General features: G+C 41.5%; 1 protein-coding gene across 4 annotated transcripts in view; it reads left to right on the top strand.

Moving 5' to 3' along the window:
* The window catches only part of FNIP2 (folliculin interacting protein 2), a 133,355-nt gene that overhangs the window by 86,968 nt on the left and 24,737 nt on the right, over window positions 1-21,650 (top strand). For all 4 annotated transcript variants that reach the window (XM_058550271.1, XM_058550272.1, XM_058550275.1 and 1 more), the window contains 7 exons: window positions 438-567; window positions 7,442-7,643; window positions 7,965-8,053; window positions 10,574-10,720; window positions 10,838-11,007; window positions 17,502-18,846; window positions 19,756-19,912. In XM_058550271.1, the coding sequence (XP_058406254.1) occupies window positions 438-567; window positions 7,442-7,643; window positions 7,965-8,053; window positions 10,574-10,720; window positions 10,838-11,007; window positions 17,502-18,846; window positions 19,756-19,912 (2,240 nt within the window). The remainder of the gene's footprint in view (window positions 1-437; window positions 568-7,441; window positions 7,644-7,964; window positions 8,054-10,573; window positions 10,721-10,837; window positions 11,008-17,501; window positions 18,847-19,755; window positions 19,913-21,650) is intronic.

Consider the following 21,650-nt stretch of genomic DNA (forward strand, 5'->3'; position numbering starts at 1 on the left):
GATTTCACCTCAGAATGTAGAGTAAAGAAGTAGTTAAGAGGAGGAAATATGTGTAAGTAAACGTTGTGTATGGCATTAGTTACCAGGTAGCAATATAAACAATTATGTTATGCGGACCATTTTATCATAAACCTGCCATCTACACTCTGATTGCATTTGTAATATTGAGTAATAATTATTTTGCATTTGTAATGTGAGGCCTGATAGTTGATGCACTTGCTGTGCCTGTAATCCTTATTTCTTTTAATTTGTTTTCCTTTTTAAAGGATGTTTTCTTTGCTATACAGAGGTCTTTGTAAGAGAGAAGTTACAGTCTCCCCCTGCTGGATATGACTGGTAGAACCTGAACATTTAGGTTACTTGACATGTATTTTTTATGTAGCTTCATGAGGACTCATTTACCTGAACTTGCAACTTGCAACTTTTCTTCCCCACAGCCTCACTAAGCAGCCTTTTGATTACACCTTTCCCATCTCCAAGCTCGTCTACATCCTCTTCCAGCAGTTACCAGCGCCGCTGGCTTCGAAGTCAGACAACAAGTTTGGAAAATGGCATCATTCCAAGGAGGTAAGTTGCAAATTTCCTCTCGCTGAGAAAGGGACTAGTGTAGGCAGCTTGACAAGGCTGGCAGGACACTGCTCACCTGTCATCAGTGGAGAAAGAGAGCTGAAACTTTCTGATTAGCTTCAGCTTAGCCTGGAAGTTTACAAGTGAGAAGCTTATGGAAATTACAAAGTAATTTGAATTTTTTGCCTTTCCTTTTCATGTCTCTATTATAAGTCCTAAGTTCTTTTCATAATTAACTAATTAGAATTAATAACCATTTAATACTTCAAAATGTCTTACTTAGCCACCTTTTGCAAGAATTATCAGAGAGAGTGAATAGCTAACATTTATTGTATGGGGCGCTGGGCTAAGCGTTTTACATGTGTTGATTTGTTTAGTTGTCACTGGAACTTGATGAAATAGGTCAGTATTTTTCAAACCTTTCTTTTGTCTGCAACTCATGCTAACGCATTTTACATCATGATCCAGTAACAAACATCTTTATATGTAACAAAAGTTTCACCAATTAATATTAACACTGCAATATATTCTCTTTTCTTCTTTTTTTAAATGTTGGTTTCAATCCGCTAAACAATTCAAACAAGCTACCTGTAACATCTCCTGGTTTGGAAGACACTGGGAAATATCTGGGTAGTTGTGCCATGTGTGAGTTAGATTTAGTGTTAGTTTAAAATGAGTATGCTCTCTCTTTTAATTGGCTTCCTTCCAGGTGTAGGTCTTGTAAGTTAGAAGGGTGAACTCAATCTCTCCCTTGGCTTATGGTGAAACCAGTGTGGTCTTTGAAAACATATGAACTCAAGGATTGTGACATACTCTCTTTGTAAAACTTTAGTTCTTGAGCTAAACAGTCACGAATCTGATTATGAATAGAGATGGCATCAAGGTATTTTCTTCCATCATTTCAGTTGGTTTTTAGATCTAAAGTTTAGTTGTGTGAAAAATGTACATTTTTGGCTTCTTATGATATGTCAGTAGCTTCCAGTCTCTTCTTCCTACAACCCAAAAACTTAAAGGGGTATTAAGATAAGTTATACCTATAAAAATTCACAGGTAAATTGGTTGATTTAGTAAGTTGACTTAGTAATCACCATGTGTAGGGATCTGTGAAGGTGTAAAGATGATTCAGCTACACACCTGCATATAAGTAGTTTAAAGACTAATAGAGAAGAGGATAGGCATTTATGTACTGGTATAAAGATAATAAATGATAAATTCTATGGAGAGGCATAAAGTGCTTTGGGACTCAGAGGAGGGAGAGAACACTTGCTGGTGGTCATGGAGGGAATTGGGGAGCCCTCCATGGAAGAGAGGCTACTGAAAGGACAAGCTTAGAAACGAGGGGTTAGGGCATGTGTGTAGCGCATATCACGCTGCTTGCCTCTCTTCGGTTGCTCTCACAATCCTAGGGAGCTAGATAAAAAGAAAAAAAATGTATCACTCTCTGAGAAACTGCTTCTTGGTTGGTGGACTTCAAGTGGAATGGTTAAGAGCTTGGAATTTGGTGTGGTGACAAGTCCTACCTCTGCCACTCACCAGATGAATGCGAGAATGAGTTAACCTGTATTCTAAGTGTTACTTCCTCATCTGCAATATGATAATTGTCTTGGTACCAGCCTCACAGCGTTCTTGGGAGAGTTAAATGAGATACAGCAAGTCAAGTCAGGCCTGGACTGGGTATGGTAAATAAAATATTGGCCAATATGGCTTATTTACTACTACTATTGCCATTATTATCATTACCATTACTGCAACTGGCAGGAGAGGGCGTCCACCGTCCTCACTGTCATTACAAGGGCTTCTGTGAAGAGGTAGATGGGTCTTAGAAGCCTTCTCCTTTAGATGTCTTCTTTTTACTAAAAATCCTTTTCCATCCCTTCAGGTTTAAATTGAAAGTTGAATAGCATTCCCCAACCCACTCCTCTGAAATTCTTTGAAAACTCTAATTTGAATTGAGACTTGGTAACTAGGGAATTTCTAGTGAACTTATGCCTAAAATGAGTGCCTTGGGCTCAAAAATGAAAATACAGAGTCCGTTGTTCAAAAAGCAGGAAAAATTGCTGTTAAAGGGACTAAAATTTACAGCTTTTCCTTTAAAAATATTTTACTTACAAAATGTAATAGAAATAATAGTGATACATGAATAATAACATAAACTTATAAATTGTAAAAAATAATATCTTGATGTCAGAATTTTATATAATAGTAATCTTAATGCAGTATCTTGATTCATCATAAGATTTTTCTGGTTCACTTTTCTGCAGATTCATTTGTTTAGGTCATCAAAATTTATACATCAGGGGCCGGCCCGGTGGCGCAAGCAGTTAAGTGCGCGCACTCCGCTGCGGCGGCCCGGGGTTCACTGGTTCGGATCCCGGGTGCGCACCGACGCACTGCTTGGTAAGCCATGCTGTGGCGGCGTCCCATGTAAAGTGGAGGAAGATGGGCACCGATGTTAGCCCAGGGCCGTCTTCCTCAGCAAAAAAAAAGAGGAGGATTGGCAGATGTTAGCTCAGGGCTGATCTCCTCACAAAAAAAAAAAAAAAAAAAAAAATTTATACATCAATATAATTGAAAGCAGCACTAGTTACTCCTGGCAAATGCAAGGTGGCAAATAATTTTTGATAATTTTTTTATTTTTAGAAACATCTTTCTGCTGCTACAACTGTTACTGGAGCTCTATAGGTTATGATAACCTTGAGATAAATTTTCAATAAACTTTTGAAGTATAAATTTTAGTACATCTAGATCAGATGATTCTTGTGGAACAGTTTTTCTAAAAAACTTTAATCCTTCACACAAATCCATTTTGTGTAAGTCTGAATTTAATTTTAAATGTAAATTTATACAAACTTATTTTAATGTTTCCTCTATTTCCTGTAACTCATGAAGGCTTTACAAGAAAGTGAAAGTGTCTTCATGAGTTGTATATAATTCAGAATGCCTGGTGGTACATTCTGTCAGTGTATCTTCAATTATATGGAAAAATTAATTTTAAAATGGGCTTCTTTATTAATAATTTCTTCATCTAAAGCTTCATATGAAAATAATGGGGTTTTTTTCTGTCCAGTGCAACAAACTTTATATTTAATTTCTATTTCTATGGCTGTGGATATTTGCTTTGCAGTGTTGCTACAGTTTTCAAAACGAGATATTATAAACTCTGAAGAATTCCAAGTCTCTGATATGCTTTATTGCAGTGTCCACTGTAGGCTCTTACTTTGTGATAATTTACTGCCCTGGGGTTCAGGTTGGAGAGTTAAATATTTGTGCAGACTCCATAAGAATGGGCTCTGATGATGGATGGACAAGCTGGCCTCCCACCAAGGGTCATGACGCTGCCCAAGTCCTTCCTCTCTCCCATGGCCATGACTGCTGCTGCTTCTGCTGCTGCTTCTGCTGCTGCCGCTGTCACAGCCACCAGTCTGGGCCCAGGTCCCAGCCTTGCTGCCTTGGGGCCTCGTGGCACCCTGGGTTGCCCAGACATGTGGATGTGTACCCGACCACCAGGCCAGTTGCTCAGTGTCTGGTTTGCATGGCCTCGGACTTGAGCCCACTGTATGCTCTGCTGCCTGGTGTCTTTACTGCTCATGTACATGCTTCCTTGTCCCGTCAGACTTCACTTACAGAACACAGTTCAAAGATAAAATTGTTAAGAATTCAAGATAGCAACCACAGATCATTAAACCAAACCTGGGGCCCCTCTGAGACAAGGGCTTTGTGTGAGCAGGGTTGCATGCCTGTGAAGCTGACCTGCGAAGCTGGCCCTGGGTTCAGTCCTATTGAACACGGAGAATGTCAGTGCAGCAGGCATTTTGAATGATCACTCTGCCTGTGAAGATCCCTTCATTTAAAGGATGGTGCAGTTGATCTCTCCCTTTTGGCAAGTGTGTGACTGGGAAAATGAGTTTCTTATGCTAGACAAGGGAACAGTGAGTACCAAAAATATGATTCCCTCTGGCTTTGAGAGAAAATTCACAGTAATCAAAAATTTTCTTCCTCCTAAGAGAGTTACAGGTAGTCAAGGAGGATATTGACAATCCTTAACAGTGGGCTCCAGACTGACACCCATGCTGCAAGGCCCCCTCCTGTGCCAGATGGTGAACTTTGGTTACTGGATGGGGAGTCAGGCTTGGGCGTTTGCCAGCTGGTACAGCAGTACTCCCTATAGTGGGAGAGAAGCTGCAGAGATTTCATCCCTTAGTGAGGCTATTGAAACCCTAAAAGAGCAAGGGATGATGTCCCAGAAAGGCTTTTGATCTGAATTGTTAAATTGAACCAACCATGCAATGGGATGGCTCTTCGACCTACAAATGTGGCGATTTCATATGTTCCAATGTAGTACATAGAGTCAGCATAAGTTCAAAGCTGACATAAACAATTAGACTAAGCAGTCCTAATATTAATTATAGATCACTGAGATGTACTTAAATAAGCATAGTTTTTCCCTTGTTTATGATCTTGAAGTACCCATAATGTATGTAAATACTTATTCATAAATGTCAACAAAATTGTTTGATTTTTTCATAAGGAGAAAATTAAGTGGGCAGCAGTGATCTTTCCTTGACTTGAAGGCCTGTCAGCTGATGTGATTACTCCCAGCTATTTCCCCTCAGTGCTCCAGCTGGCATGATGCTCTGATGGCTTGAACAGCAGCAGATGGATCAGACATGGGGGCAGAGTCCCTGGTTGTTTCCAGTGTCCAAGAAATGAGCCTAGACTAGAGGACAGATACCCTGGGTTCTAACTCCAGCATTGTCACTAAGAAGCTTTCTGTTCCTGAAGGAAGTTGATTAATCACTCTGCCTCAGTTTCAGCATTTGCAAAACGGTCTGTATACCTTACCTGGTGACTTGAGGCTAAAGATATGACGAAGTATTTGGGTGCATACTTAAATTTTTTAAAACATTCCGAAACATCCTTTCATTGTGGAATAATTTTAAAAATATAATTACAATACCACATGACCTAATTTATTCCAGTTTGCATGGTTGATCCAAGACTACAGAATGAAGCTCAGTTGCTTTAGAATTCAGTAGAGAGATATATAACAAAGCAAGTACGAGCAATCTACACTATTATAGCTATGGAAGTTTTTCAGAAATTCACTAGGTGGCACTCTCTGCTATGTTAAAGTGGAGTTGGTTATTGTTTATAGGGTGGAGATGAAGATGATGCATAAAACTGCATAGGGTCCAGGGTTTTTCTGCAATTTGAATATTGAAGACCACATTGGCCAAAGATGAATGGACTGATATGATCATTTTACTTTTGAAAAAGAAGAGAAATGGCAGATAGACAAAGAAGAAAGGGTTATAAGAAAGAAAGAAAAAAAATATAAGCTCAGAATTTCGTATCCAAAATACCAATAAACTGGTGCAGGACAACAAAGTTATATTATGGGCACCTTGGAAAAGAAGAGGGAGCAATGTATGAAATTAAGTAAAATTCTAAGAGAGCCTCAAGAATTTTCTTCTGACGAGCAGATGATTAGGATCTAGGAATTCCTCAGAGAAAACAGTTGATGGTTTATTATAATGCACAGCATTTACAACAGCACCTGGAGATCGCGTCCTTCCAGAGGCATGTCTGTTAATGAGAGTCTCTTACTGATTCTTCAACCCCATCTACATTTCCCGCATCTTGCTTGAAGTTGAAAGAAAAATAATGTATCCCTCTGAGGTTAGAACAAGATGTCTATCTCCTTGCCTTTAAAAATAAAATAGCTTTCCTGAGGATAAAACTTTTGATGTATGTATGTTTTTAAAAAATGCGAATGTTTGAAATCACAGGAACATTATGGACTGTGAGTAGAGCACTAAATAAGAACTTTAAGACCAAGAGTGGGAGGGTGCCTCGAATTCTGCCAAGCGTAAGTAATTGTTATGTTGCAATCTGTAGTAAAGAAAATGGAGGAAGCCAAATCCTCCCATATTTGGCAGAGATATGAGACTAAATGGTGGGGTCAATGAGAGAAAATTTATTGCATACCTACTATGTGCCACCAGGCTAGGCGCTTCCATTTGCAATGTTATGTCCTTTGCTTTGATGTCTTTGTAGAAAAAGCAAGTTATTTCTTTTATTTTCACTCTTGCTGTTAGTAGCTGTGTGGTAGTTATGCTGGTTTTTCGAACAGTTAAATAAGAGACAGGATTGGGCCATATTTGTGAGGTTTACCGCTTAAGAAAAGTTGAATATATATTCAGAATTTATTGGCTTCATGATTCTCTTATCATAGAAGCAGAGTTTCTCGAAAGAATCTTAAGTTTTTTAGAGAATTTGGCTCTACCAGAAGAGAGGTGGATCTTTCTGCTTGGGGGATTTCTCAGAGAGCTTAATCAGTCACGTGGCTTAATCTGAGCATTTACAGGAGTAACTTCATCTAATGGTTTTAATAGCCTTGGGAAGATAAGCCTTAACTACCATTAAATATCCAAACACGATGCCTGGGTTAAACAGAATACCACATAAGATCATGTCTCTTCTGACATTCTTATCTGTTGGTATCTGTCAACCAAAACAAAAGGCCTATGTTTTGAGAGAACAGATGTTGCACACCCCAACCTAAATACCACCCATCTGATGCGAAATAGGCCAGGGGAAAAAAACTGAGAGTCTAACAGGGGGACATTTGAAATTACTTTCAGTTTTCATTTAAATTTCTTTCCACGTTAGGATAATATTGTGTGGCAAGCTGATATTTTCATTTTTCATGGCAGAAAATTATAGAAGAGAATGAATTAGAGGTAGATAAACTCGTAGTTAAGACTCTGAGTGTTCTGGACTAGCTGTCTGAATGTCGTCCCCTGGCATTACAGTTTATCTTCCATGTAATTCATTGATGCATGGCAATTTTTTGAACTTATTTTTCCTCCAGGTCAACTGATGAGACATTCAGCCTGGCTGAAGAAACCTGTAGTTCTAATCCGGCCATGGTTCGGAGGAAGAAAATTGCCATAAGCATCATCTTTTCCCTGTGTGAGAAAGAAGAGGCACAAAGGAATTTCCAGGACTTCTTTTTTTCTCATTTCCCCCTGTTTGAATCTCACATGAACAGGCTGAAGAGTGCAATTGAAAAGGTAATAGGAATGTAATCCAGTGTCAAACAGAGAAGCGATTATGGGGCTTTGGATATGGTAGAATCTCTTTGTTTATGTGTTAAATCACTTTCCCAGAGAACTTAAATCACCTGCAACAGTGATAGATCCTTAGCCCATTGATATTAGAGATCAGATATTGGATTGCTTTAGGAAAGGAAATTACTGCTTCCTGATGACTTGAGTCATTACCACCTTGAATGTTTTGATTATAATATTGTCTTTTATTAATAAAGCCCAGTAGATAGTTATAAAGGAATTTCTTCTTAGAGAGTAATTTGGCTTGTTTTCTCTTCAATGAAGGCCATGATCTCCTGTAGGAAGATTGCAGAATCAAGTCTCCGTGTCCAGTTTTATGTCAGCCGTCTGATGGAAGCTCTGGGAGAGTTCAGGTAAATTGGCAAAGTTTGGTGAATCCAATAGGAAATTCATGAGCAGCAGTAGCAACGGCAGCCATGGATCTAGGGATACGTGGAGACCATGACTTGGAAGAATTGAGGGGCTGGCAATTATTAGTCATTTTGGCAGCTCCTTCCTTCAAGATGGAAACTTGAAGACCAAATGGAGGAAAAATTTAAGTCATCCAGCACCAAGTAATCCTCACTACTGGCTGACAGACAGTTCTTGATGTGATTGTTTTTAACAGGATGAATGGAGAAAACTAATATTCAGGTATCTCTTTTAAGCCTGTTCATTATTTCATGTCATCTTCACAAAAGCCCTAAGAGTAAGCACTATTAACCCCATTTTACAGATGTGGAAACTTGAATTCAAGGATGCTTGTCCAAAGCATAAATGGAGAGAGTATGCATGTCTGGGAGATACACATTCCAGTTTGCCTGAACATCCCTAGTTTATACCCAATGTCCTCTCCTAAGGTCTGGACATTAAATTATATGATCACTCTAGTGTGTCTTCATTGTTAGTTTCTAACTGATGATCTTTGTACTCTGGAGACTGACCTTTGTACTCTGGAGAATCTTTGCTCCTAATGTATGGGTGAAAAGGTAATCTGCTTTGGGTAACAGGTGGGATTCTCTTGCACTGTCCTGAGCTGGGATTGTTGCACGTTTTCTTAGAGCCAATTTCTCAATGGGGTATGGAATCCCACTCCAAAGCACTCATGAGCTAATGAGTCAAACTGTTACCCTGTAGCTGAGGGATAAAAAATGTTAGAATTCTCAGAAAGTTAAAACGTGATGCTTAATGAATATGCTGGTGAACTCCATAATCTACTTGGAGCAAAATCCCCAGCCTTTTTTGAACCCTGGCTTATGTATAAAATACTCAAGTAACACATTAGTGATTATCTGGTGATTGTTAAGACCTAAGTCATATGTTTGAGAAATAGTGTGGAGTTGTGCTTTTTGATGGCAATCTGATGATTAGTAAACCTTCTGTAATTGGTGTGGGTGGCACTGGATTTGCCTGTTGCTCTGCTGTGGTCAGACTAGAAGCTGGCTTGTGCTTGAGAGTCTGGACACTAGTTTAATGAAAGTATCAATTTTCCAGAGGTCAAGAATCTGAAAGTACAGAACCAGAAAGCCTCTGTGTACATAGAGAGGTGCTGTTCTTACTTCAACAACCTACCCCTCCAGAAATGGTGACAAAATAAAGTGTTAGCGTTTGGAGACCTTAGTTTTAGTAAATGAATCTCAGTTCCATGTGACCGTAACTTGTCGTTGCTACCTAACTCTGCAAATGCTGTTTTTTGCCAAGGTGGACTTCTTTTGTATCTCAATTCTTTTATGCACACAGCTAGAAAATCAAGTCAGAATATGTCTCATCTATCTTGATTTGGGAAGAGTAGATGTGTTTCAAATTCAGAAATACCAGTGGAGATCCTAAGTTAAGTTAGTGTGCTCTTTGGAAAAACACTTGTGAGTCATGTAGCTTGGAGCAGAGCCCTTGGCGTAAGGGCAGGAGACCTGCATTCTCACCCTGAGCTTGTCATTAGATATTTGTATGTCTTGGGCAAGTAACGTAATTTCTCTAGGCCTCAGTTTCTTAATCTGTCAAGTGATAGAACTAAATGAGTCAGTTTCTCTAATAGTTTACAGTTCTAAGAATTTGATTCGATTAGTCCATATAAAAACTTAGTATAGGGGCCAGCCTGGTGGCGCAGCGGTTAAGTGCAAGCGCTCTGCTTCAGCAGCCTGGGGTTCGCAGGTTCGGATCCCGGGCACGCACTGGCGCACTGCTTGTCAAGCCATGCTGTGGCGGTGTCCCATATAAAGTAGAGGGAGATGGGCACGGATGTTAGCCCAGGGTCAGTCTTCTTCAAGAAAAAAGGGGAGGATTGGCATCGGATGTTAGCTCAGGGCTAGTCCTCCTCACAAAGAAAAAAATAAAACTTTAGTATATAAAATATTGCAGAAGAGCCATCTATATATATATATTTTTTTATCTATAATGAACAGGCTGCTTTGGTTTAGAGAACTAAAGCACTAACCAGAAATTGGGAGAGTTGACTTGCCTCTGGTCACATTTTTAGTAGAACATATACTTTCTTTCTTCCTTTATTTCTTTACTATAAAAACAGGCATAAATTCTGACACAAGGCATTGTGAAAATAAATTGTTTTAAAAATGAATATTTTATATCAAGTGTTGGTATACCGTTTCGATAAAGGGTCTCTGTTGCAGCTCCTCAACTTTGCCATTGTGCAAAAGCAGCGGTAGATAATTTGTAAAGGAATGAGCATGGCTGTGTTCCAATAAAACTTTATTTACAAAAAAGGTGGCAGTCAGGTTTGGCCTGTGGGTCATAGTTTGCTCACCCCTGTTTTATATACTGCGTGAATCCCTTAAGGACTACACAGATCTAAATTATTGTTTTCTCCTTGATTCCTTTGTAAAAAGATTATCCAAAATATTTGTGACAGTTTTGTGTATCCTTTCTCTTTTCTATAGAGGGACTATCTGGAACTTATATTCTGTTCCAAGGATAGCTGAACCCGTATGGCTTACCATGACGTCCAGCACTTTGGAAAAAACCCAGCTCTGCCAGCGCTTTCTCAAGGAGTTTACACTTCTGATAGAACAGATCAACAAAAACCAGTAAGCTTCAACTCTCTGGAGCCTTGTATGCAAATTCTTGGCCAGTGTATGTGCTGTATATGACATGCCTCTTCCTGCATTGACTCCTCTGGTTGTGTTTTCTTCCGTTTCTCCAAGGTTTTTTGCTGCCTTACTGACTGCAGTGTTAACCTACCACCTGGCCTGGGTACCGACTGTCATGCCTGTGGATCACCCTCCCATTAAAGCCTTCTCAGAGAAACGTACCTCTCAGTCGGTGAACACGCTGGCCAAAACACATCCATATAATCCTCTCTGGGCACAGCTGGGTTAGTACCTAATTTGACTTTTCGGAGATTATATGGGATGGAATAGGAAAAATGCTAGAATTTTTAGTTGATATTAGCTCTCCAACCCGGTAATTCAGGGGTTGTCATTGGGCAGGCAGGGAATAGGAGACTGGCCCACAGATTCCAGTTGTAAAGCTACCGCTTTCCTCTTCCCACTGCCAGCAGCTTTGTTCTACTCTCTTAAAGCAGCGTAGGTAAACTATGTTCCCCCATACCACAGCGGCAATTCACCCTAGAGTAGGATTTCTTAACCTCGGCATTATTGACATTTAGACTAGATAATTCTCTGTTGGGTGGGTCGTAGAGGGAGCTGTCCTGTACATCGTGGATGTTTAGCAGCATCCCCGGCCTAAATTCACTAGCTGCCAGTGAAAAACTCCCTTCCAAAGTTGTGATGATCAAAAATGTTTCCGCTCCATTGCTGCATGTCCCCTGGGGGACAAGACACCCCCTGGCTGAGAAGCACTGCCCTAGAGGATGGGCTAGATAGGAGAAAAATAAGAAAAAAGAAAGTAACACACTATAATTTCACCACCTTTTAAATTTTAGCTTAAGTCAGAAACCCGTCTTTCTCTCTTTATGCTGCTTCCTTGCAGTTAGTTGATGGCATTTATTTCCTCAAACCTTTATGATTCAGCATGGTATAGGAATCTAATGCTTTGGCATAGTTGGTTACAGAGTTTGGAACTTGTGGGGGAAGAGGGAGAATTCCCCCTCTGCCCTTTCCCTTAAGGTTCTTATGGCTGGCCAAATAATTAACGAGACAGGTTAGCAGGAGAAAATAATACCAAGTTTAATAACATGTATACATGAGAGAAACCAGGGACACTGCGTTTCTCAACACAATAGCAGAAATTCTTGTCTTAAATACCATCTTCAGCTAAAGACAAAGGAGAATGTTGGGGGGTGGGGGGAGTCAGTTACAGGAGATTACCACTAAAGCACAGTAAACAAGAGTAAGGTTATCATGCAGATTTAAGGCTTCACCTTCCACATTGATAAGTTTCTAGAAATTAGGTCATCCCCCTTCTTCCCAATGCAGAGAGGGAGATACCCTTACGAATGGAGATTTCCCTTATAAATGTAAATATTTGTCTGGCAACTCCTTGCAGGGCCATCTAAAGAATGTGGCCAGACAGACAGAATTTTTGATATTTTTGATGGGCTTGTTGGTGCCTTTCCTATTGTAACATCTATTTTACATTATATTACAGTCATCAGATAGAAGATCTGTTCCAGGAAGGAGTTACTATGTCAAATTCTTGAGGCAGTTAGTGGGGGAGGTCAAATGTCCATCAGAGAAAACAATCAAGGTAAAGAGATATATTTCAGGGTGGCCAAATCTTGATCTCCCACAGACTTATAAGACCAATTTTGCTTCTTTGGGTTCATATGGAGGAGAGGTATACTCTGGACCTCTCACTCACCAAACATTTAGAGTGACAAAGTAAAACTTGTGCACTCATTGTGTTCCAAAGCCTATGCTAGATGCCAGAGATATGGAGTTGAGTAACACATGCTACTTAGCTTCAGGAAGCTAGCTGCCTAATGGAAGAGGCGGATTTGTTTTCAGATGATTTCAAAACATCCTAATTACTCCTTTGATAGGGGTGTGCAAAAGGATGCAAGAGAGAGACAGTGTAGTGCAGAGGTTACGAGCAGGGGTGCCAGAGCCAGACTGCCTAGATCAAATCCAGTCTCCATGGGCAAATGACTAACCTCTCTGTGCCTCAGTTTCTTCATCTGTAAAATGGGGTGATAATAGTTCATGGTTGCTGTGGGAATTAAATTAGTTATACATAAAGCACCTTTGTTATTGATGCTGCTGATGAAAATATTAATATTGGTGGGGCACGAGAGACAGAGTGAGGGGATTGAGGGGATTTTCAAGGAACACATACATGAGGAAATATTAAAATGGCATTTTCTAGAAAAAGAATTACAAACTGGGGAAAAGCACTCTAATCTTAGAAAACAACATGTTATAATAACAATAATGAAAGTTGTCACTCTGAGTCAAGCACTTGTATGTGCTTTTTGCACGTTTTAATTCATTAGATTCTTATTCCAAACCTGTTACTATTGTCCTCACTTTACAGATAATAAAGATGTCTTACACTTGTGCCTGGGTCATGAGATGTGTAAGAAAGAGAATACATGTCTCTTAGTTAGGGGGATAATAGGTGCGTATTAAATGAATTAACTAAAGAATTTATAGTTGTTAAACATGGATTTAATACAACTGATCGGTACTGAGCTCAGAGAAGAACGCAGAGCATGCCTCACTCACTCTGGGTCATATGGTTCTTCCTGGGGAGGACAGAGCATTACTGTTCTTGTTTTGGAACAATAGTCTTAAAAAAAGGTAGTATCATTAAGTGGTGAAGAGAAGGGAGCAGAAGGGAGCTGGATGTTAAGGAAACATGGTGTTCATGCTGTTAGGTCACCCATTTAAAAACAATGATAATTAAGCAGTGTGCATTTAATTAGATAAACGTATTTATAATTAGACATGCTTCTCATTTGAAATTTAGCTAATTGAGAGCCATTAATTCCCCGTGTTTAGCATAACAAGGTGAAGTCCCATCCTATGGGCTCACAATCCTTTTTCACAGGAGATCATGTATTATTGAAACTCTCCAGTCCTCCTCTCCTCCAATGCAGCAGGAGTCTGGCTCTTGACAAGAGTGGTGCGAGGAGGGATGAGGCCCTGGTGCAGAGTCATGTGATAGCTTTGTAAACCCGAGTGTAAATGATGGTTGGGTTTCCATTTTACAAAATATTGAGAGCCTTCAATAATATGCCAGGGAGACTCTTGTTTCTAATTATTATTATTTTCATTAAATATTTACCAAGTCACAGTAAACAGGAGAATATAAATTGCTGCAGATATACACTGATGCAGAGTAATTTTAATCCAGGTTCCTAAGCAATAGGAAAGATTCCATCTTGAATTATTTCAAAGGCATATCTGAGAGCTTGCCAGGACAGGTACCTCTGCTGTGGCGGCTTCTGCCTGGCTTCTCAGCATTCCCAGGGAAAGAAGGAGAGAAGCTGGAAGCGGCAAACCCTTTCACACTCTCACGGGCTCGCTGTTCAGGAACCTGTTAAGGAGCTTAGCCATCCCCACCTCTGCCTAACGCGTGCACCCTATACAGGAGTTCTCCAAAGTGTGGGTAACCACCCCTTAGTGGGTACTGGCAGCAATTTAGTGGGTCAAAAAAGCATTTAAAAGGTACCATAGAATAGAAAAATATCAGAGTGACACACATGTTTTGTAAAACGTTTGCTTCAGAGGGTGTGTGAGGTTGCAGTATGATATGTATTTCTTTCTTGGGGTGGGTATATGAAGTTGGAAAGCCTCTGTCTTTCCCCACCGGTTGAAGGAGTTCCATGTGGGTCTCTCTTTGACCCTAATGACCTCAAGGATTTGTGGAAATGAAAAGCAGCTTTTCTCCTCAAAAAAGGTTTGAAAAAAATACCTTTTTTTCCTCCTCAAAAAAGTCTGAAATTTCTTCTTCATTTTTTTCTCTAAAAGTTTAAGTTGTATTTCTCAGAATGCAGTGGAATTAGACTACAAATCAATAAAATGATGATAAGGTGAAAATCCCTCCCTGCTCAGAAATTAAGCAACCACATTTAAATAACCCACAAGCCAAACAGTACTTCACAAGAGAAATTAGAAAATAGTTTAAGTGATAATAAAGATACAATAAATTACAGTGTGTAGGATTTGGGAGACACTGTTCAAAGGGGACTTCATAGCATGTTACATTTATTATAATGTAATCAGTGAATACTCAGTTTCTCTCCTTGCCTCCTTTTTCATTTTCTCTCAGTTTCTCCTGCCGTCTCCATGTCCCCCCACCTCTCTCAGCCTCCCTCCCTTTACTGTCCTCTCTTTACAGGGCTCCTGAATCCTCTCAGCTTCTCACCTCAGTCTGTCCCCCCTTTTATATTCTCCCCCCCACCTTTCTAGTTTTTATCTTTTCACTGTTTCCCTGAATATTTTTTTCTTTTTCTCTGTATGTTTTACCCCATCTGCTTTTCTCACCTCTCCTTCACCCTCTTTTTGCTTCTCTCCGGTTCTCTACCATTTGCACGTCTCTACTGCCCGTCTCTTTTCTCTCTCTGTTCCTCTCTTTCCTCTTCCCTCTGTTCTTCCCCTCCCCCTTCCACAGTCCCCTGGCTCTGCTCCTCTGTGGCCATCTTTCCCTCTCTCTGGGTCCCTCTGTTTATCTCCTTTTTCTTGTGGTCTCTGCCCTCCTCCTGCCCTGCGCCCGCCCCTTCCTGCTGCCCTGCATGCTCTCTTTGGCCTCTCTCTCTGATTCACCTGCACACACTTTTTACCCCTTGCTTTTTTTCCTCTATCTTTCTCCCATTTTCTCAAACTTAGGTTTGTATTTTAAGTTGTGACAAAAAAGCACACAGAACATAATGTTTATCCTCTTAACCGTTTCTAAGTGTACAGTTCAGTACTGTTAATTTATTCACATTGTTGTGCAACCTCTTCTTCATTTTGTAAAATTATACTCATGAAAACAAGAGAGTCTTCTCTAAGATCAGTAGCTTCGTCAGTCCTAGACTCAAGAAATTGCCTTCAAGTTCAAGATCCAGTAAATCTTTAGTATTACAGGTCTATTATTTTATGAAGTTTGGCCCTAAAGTAATGGCACTGTTTCCACACACATTGCTCTCATTACTTTATATAGTTTATTATAAATTTTATTTTTAATAGCCTTCCCTTGTTTTACTTTTTTGCCATTTATGTCTTAGTTATTAAAATGTACAAAACCAAAAGTTAAATGCATTGCTAAAAAATAATATTATCATGCTGAGTGGACTTTCTTCTGTGGTTTTTTTATACCAGAGTTGGGATATGTCATGCTTATCTTCTTTATTAACATTGGGACTGATTTAACAAAAGTGTCCCATGAATTCATGAAATGACTACGATCCCCTGTAGCAGTGGGCAGATGTAACCACAGGGAAGGGACAGCTTTTGATTGAGAAGGTTTTCTCAAACAGAAGTACTTGTCCTACCATCAGACCACAATTCTGAGTTCTTCTTTTGAATTCTCAGATGATTTCTCGGTTGCAAAAGCCTCAGAGATAAAGCTCTATTAGCCTGTAATCTAGTTGTTTTATAGAGAGGATTGTTTAGTATCATCTCTGTCCTGCCCTTTAAACGTTCTTAGGAGCAATAGCCTTACACTGGGGAATACTCTCCAGAGGAGGTACTTCCTGATAGTTTCCAGGGGAAAGTACTTCCTAATGGTTCCCATAACTTTTCCCCAGTCTTAATCTGTCCATTTAATTAGTTTTATCTAGTATATGCCCTTATAAATGCCTTCCCTCCTCTCTCTGGATGCGTTCCTCAGATGGGTTCTAACTTCCTGAGTTCTTATTTATAACTGTTACTACGTATCTCCTCTCTTTTATTTAATGTCTTTTCAAGTTTTGATTTATTCCAACATTCTAATTATTCCCATAATGGTTTCTAACTCAGGATTGGTTATACAGAGATATGAACGAGATAAATCCATGTAAAACACTTAGCACTGTGCTTGCGCAGTCAGTAAATGTTGGCTTTTTGTTGTAATTGTCAATAATATTATCAAAGTATCAAATGCGCAACCTATCAAATGCAGTAATTTTAATAGTTAGGCAGTAATTTTAATAGTTAGGCACTTGACAAATACTTTCGATGAAAAGCTTATACTGCTGGGTTGATTGGCACATTTGCCCTTCTTCCACCTTTAAGCTAAATGTTCATGACTCATTAACCAGTTTTTAATCAACTTGTCAGGATGTAACTTATGGGACATATTTTTTTCCAGTAGAATTATTTTCATGTGAACTAATAGAAAGAAAATACTCAGATTTATTCTTCATGACTAAGTGATTTTCTTCTTGTTGATCAAAGTGATTCTACTTGGTCCATCTGTGTATATTGAGAGACTTCTGAGAAGCCCATTTCATTAAATATTTTGAATTGATTCACTGTACTTCTGTTCAGAGATCCTTGAATTTGGATTTCACTCCAACGCCTGTTGTCTTGGGATTCTTCTAAAAAAAACTCATCATTCTAGTTTCTAAGATATAGTATTTGATTTGGTCACGTATTCAGGGCTCTGGCTTTAGCCTTCCTTGGGGAGGTGGGAGCTGGCCAGCCCAGTGAGCTTTGTGGACAGGCCTGAAAAGCACAGCAAGGGTCTGTGTACGCCTGCTCTGCACCCATGCACCAAGGGCGGCAGGCCACAGCCTGTGCCAGGCCTTCCGGGCAGACTTTCCATTACAGAGCCAAAACCAACACACGGTTATTACTAGGAATTACCTCTTTGCCTTAGTCAGGTGTGAGGAAGCGGTTCTAGTTTGGGAATGGGTCGTCTGTTTTTCTCTTGTAAAGGCTGATGTATCCATGACTTGCTCACTCCAGACAACATTGTCTTTGTGTCCGCTTTGCTCTATAGGCGACCTTTACGGAGCCATCGGCTCTCCAGTGAGGCTGACTCGCACCGTGGTGGTGGGGAAGCAGAAGGATTTGGTCCAGCGCATACTTTATGTCCTGACCTACTTTCTCCGTTGCTCTGAGCTGCAAGAGAACCAGCTGACCTGGAGTGGGAATCACGGGGAAGGTGACCAAGTGATAAACGGGAGCAGCATCACCACAGCCTTGGAGAGGGGTGAGGTGGAGGAGTCGGAGTACGTGGTAGTTACGGTGAGAAGTGAGCCTGCTCTCCTTCCCCCCATCCTACCACCAACGACGACAGCTGAGGGAAGGAGCCCCGGGACTGAGGGGTTGGCTGGCAACCCAGAGGGCGTGGACATTAGAGACCTGTCCCCCAAACCTGACAAAGAAGGAAACAAGAGTTCTGAGGCCAGCAGCATGGGATACCAAGAGGCAGCCCTGGACAGCTCTTGGAAAACTCAGGACACATTTTGTGGGGATGAAGAAAGTAAAAAAGAGGCACCACGAGATGGCTCTTCAAGATTCTCCAGCTGTGAAGGTTTAGGGGCAGGACTGAAGACTGGGCAACAGACTGGCAGTGAGGAGTTGAAAGGGGAGATGCCTAAGAAACTACCAGACCGGTCAGCGGCTTGGCCTTGCCCTGACAGACATTCCCGGGAGAAGCCTCCCTTAGAAAAGGTCACCTTCCAAATTGGAAGCTCCGTATCTCCAGAGTCTGACTTTGAAAGCCGTACAAAAAAAATGGAGGAGCGGCTAAAGGCCTGTAGACAATATCCAGAGTCAGCGAGTCATCCCTCTGCTGAGCCCAGGGTGGCTGCTGACGGGGCTCAGGACCAGCAGGTTTCTAGGTGCTCCTTCACGCCTGGCTTCCAAAAGAATGTCTGCCATCCTCAGAATCAATCTTCTGACGGAGATGAGGGTAAATTTGACAGGGGTTTGGCTGAGGACAGAGGCATCAGAACTGACGTTGCAGCAGGTGCTGCTGGGCAGCTCAACCAGTGTGTGGACTCGTTATCACCTAATGATGGTATGGCAGGAGCTGGACAGAGAACGCTGGAGAAAATGAGAGGTTTGTATGTGAAGGTTGCAGAAGGACCTTTGATAGAGCCTGTTCCAAGCAGGTGTGTACAGCAGGACTCTGGCTTCTTGGTCACTGCAGATGTCCCCTGTGGGGATGCCAACAGGAAGGCAGACTTCAGGGTTGAAGGAGACATTCCCAGAAACGAAAGCTCAGATAGCGCTCTTGGAGAGAGTGACGACGAAGCATGTGCTTTAGCTGCGCTGAATCTAGGTCACAGCAGTGACCGGACTGAAGGGTCCCTGGAAGTGGAGCTGCCTCTGCCAAGGTAACACTAGCAGTCTGGGAAGCAGAGGGAACTGGGTTCAAATACTTGTTTCCTGACCTACCACCCATGACCATGTTAGCTGCTGTTGGCTGTTTTATGCATAATGGTTTTTTTTCCTCAGAGTGTTAGAAGTGTTACACAAACTGGTACAGATGGTTTCCAGCCTGCCCTTTCTCCAAGGATGATCACTGGCTTAGTGCATCTGAGCTCTGAGCAAGGAGGCAAGTGGTTGCATTTGCAACTACTGTGACACTTTGGGGAAGCTAAGCGATGTGGTGAGGTAGTGGCAAGGAGCAGGGAGTTTCATTTTCTGTCCTCTGTATGGGAGTTGAATGACTGGCAGCAGATGCCCTGCTTCGGAGGTGGTGGATTACCTCGCCATGCGGCTTCTCTCCTGCCGGTCAGAGCAGCATGAAGTGGTTGGGAAACAACACCTCTTCCTTAACACTCCATCAAGTCGATTATTTGGCCTGTGATGACTGAAAGTAGTAATTAGAGATTTCTTCTGTTCTTCTGCACTGCTGTGGGCACCACCCTGTGCAGATGTGTCGAGTTCCTAAAGCCAGACTTCTGGCAAGATCTCCCCCTCAGTAGACTTTCTCTTTCTTCACTCTCTTGACATGGACTGCCTGGTGGATGTTCGATATGAGGTACAAGAACAAACTCATAACCAGCCATCAAAATACTGGGGGGTTTTCTGCCCTTCCATTAAAAAAAAACAACAACTCCTTTTTCTCTTCCAGCCCCCTTTGTTTTCCCGCACAACGATCCACTTACCAAAGGATTGGTGAAATGGACCACCCTGAGTCTGTTTCTGTTACCTCTGTCATTGGGGTTTTTGTTCCAATTGTAAGGCAAGAAGGAAGTACATTTTTAATCGTGTATTCTAATGGGCCAATATTGTTTTAGGTCTCAGAGCATCAGCAACCCGAATGTAAGAAACTTCGGCCGCTCACTTCTGGCGGGTTATTGCCCCACGTACATGCCTGATCTGGTGCTTCATGGGACCAGCAGCGATGAAAGGCTGAAGCAGTGCCTGGTGGCCGATCTGGTCCACACAGTCCATGTAAGTGATCCCAGCTTGGAGCCTCTGGCTGCTGACAGTGTGTCAGCCAGGATGTTGGCGAGCAACAGGTGTTTAGACTGAAGAGGGTGTAATTAAGAGATTGTTTACAGAGATGCAGGCAGGGTTACAGGAACCAGTAAGGGCTGGTGCAGCACCCGGGTTAGCAGCCCCTGGAAGCTGTGAGCACACCTGGGCCGGAAGGAGTAAGAAGGGGGAGCAGTGACACCAGAGCTGTGGAGAGCTGGAGCTGGAAGAGGGGCTGCCTGGCTGCAGAGGCACTGAGCAGGGTGGGGGATAACGCCCGACATCTCTCTCCTCCAGCCTCTGAGCTCCACCAGAGCTTCCCATTGGCTAAGCCCAGCTGGAAGCCAGAGAGCAAGATCATAGCTGATGCAGACACAGTCCTCCGGTCCACAGAGGTCAGCCTCCTGGGGCCCGAACAGGACAGAGAAGGGCAAAGAGTGGATCTGGGGGTGGAGAAGGCGGGCAAATAGAATAAACAGCACAGATGGTGACAATTATATGCTGTCACGGGGAGGACTGAAGAGATGTCACATATGGTTTGCTTTTTATCTGATTCTTACAAGTTCGTAAAAGTAATTTATTTTAACTGATTTGTCATTAAGTTCATTTTGATGGCTGCATGAGAATGACTGTATAAAGATTAACAAGTCTTACTGGAAAATTGCCTTGTGGCTGCCGTTAAGTGCTTTTCTGCTATCTGCAGCGTGACAGGAACTGAGCAGTTAACAAAACTGTGTCAATCTGATGGGCCTGTTTTTAATTGAGCTGCTGTTGGGCAGATGTACAAAAATAGATGTTTTGCATTGGAAACATACTGTATCTTGCGCAATAGGGCAAGTCCTCATTGCATTAAGAAAATTAGAATTTGGGTTGTTACCTAGCTCCTTGCCCAACAAGTATTTTTTGAGAGGTAGAACAGAAGATGTTGTGCATGTTATCTTTTGCCTTGAGCATCTCCTCGGTGAAGACTAAACATACATCACACACAGGCTAAACAGGCTGAATATGTTTGTGTGAAATGGGAAGAAAAGCTCAGTAGTGAGGCAGTTGTCCTCATAACCCCCTAGCATGGGGAGGAGGAAGAGATGAGAAGGGGTTGATCTGAAGCTGGGAAGGCCAGCCCAGTTTACCCATTTGTACCCAAACATTCCTAACCCCACCCTGCTTTGTGGTCAGACACCACCCCTCACCAGGACATTCCTGGAATGAAGCTATGAAGTTGCTTTTGTCTCTATAAGGAATGTCATAATATTTGATTTTCACAGTTGCAGTGAACACTGTATACTTGTTTATCATTTCGGAGGTCCATATATCAGTGACCTTAGAATAAGAACAATGCCCTAAGTGTATGATACTATCTTTCTAGGTTGTCTTAAACCATGTGTGAAGCCTCAGTGATTTTAGAGACTTGCGTACATTTAGTAGCCATCTGTAGCATTAAGCCAGGGAATTAGAGACCCTCCTTCCCTTTTCTGTTAGCACCTTATGTTTATATCCATATATGCAAAACCATTGGGGTTTTTTTTCTGCTCTGCTGTCGGTTTGATTTGTAAGAACATTGATGTTGCTCGTTGGACGCTTCTTCCATGAAGTCCCTTGTTCTGCTTCTGACAGAGGTGTCAAGAGATCACCTGTGAAATAACAGGGTTGTCTTCAGTGCCATCGATCTTACCGACTGGAGAGTGTCGCCCAAATGCCCTAGACTCGCTCACTA

Source organism: Diceros bicornis, chromosome 11 (assembly GCF_020826845.1).
Source record: "Diceros bicornis minor isolate mBicDic1 chromosome 11, mDicBic1.mat.cur, whole genome shotgun sequence".
NCBI classification, from domain to species: Eukaryota; Metazoa; Chordata; class Mammalia; order Perissodactyla; family Rhinocerotidae; genus Diceros; species Diceros bicornis.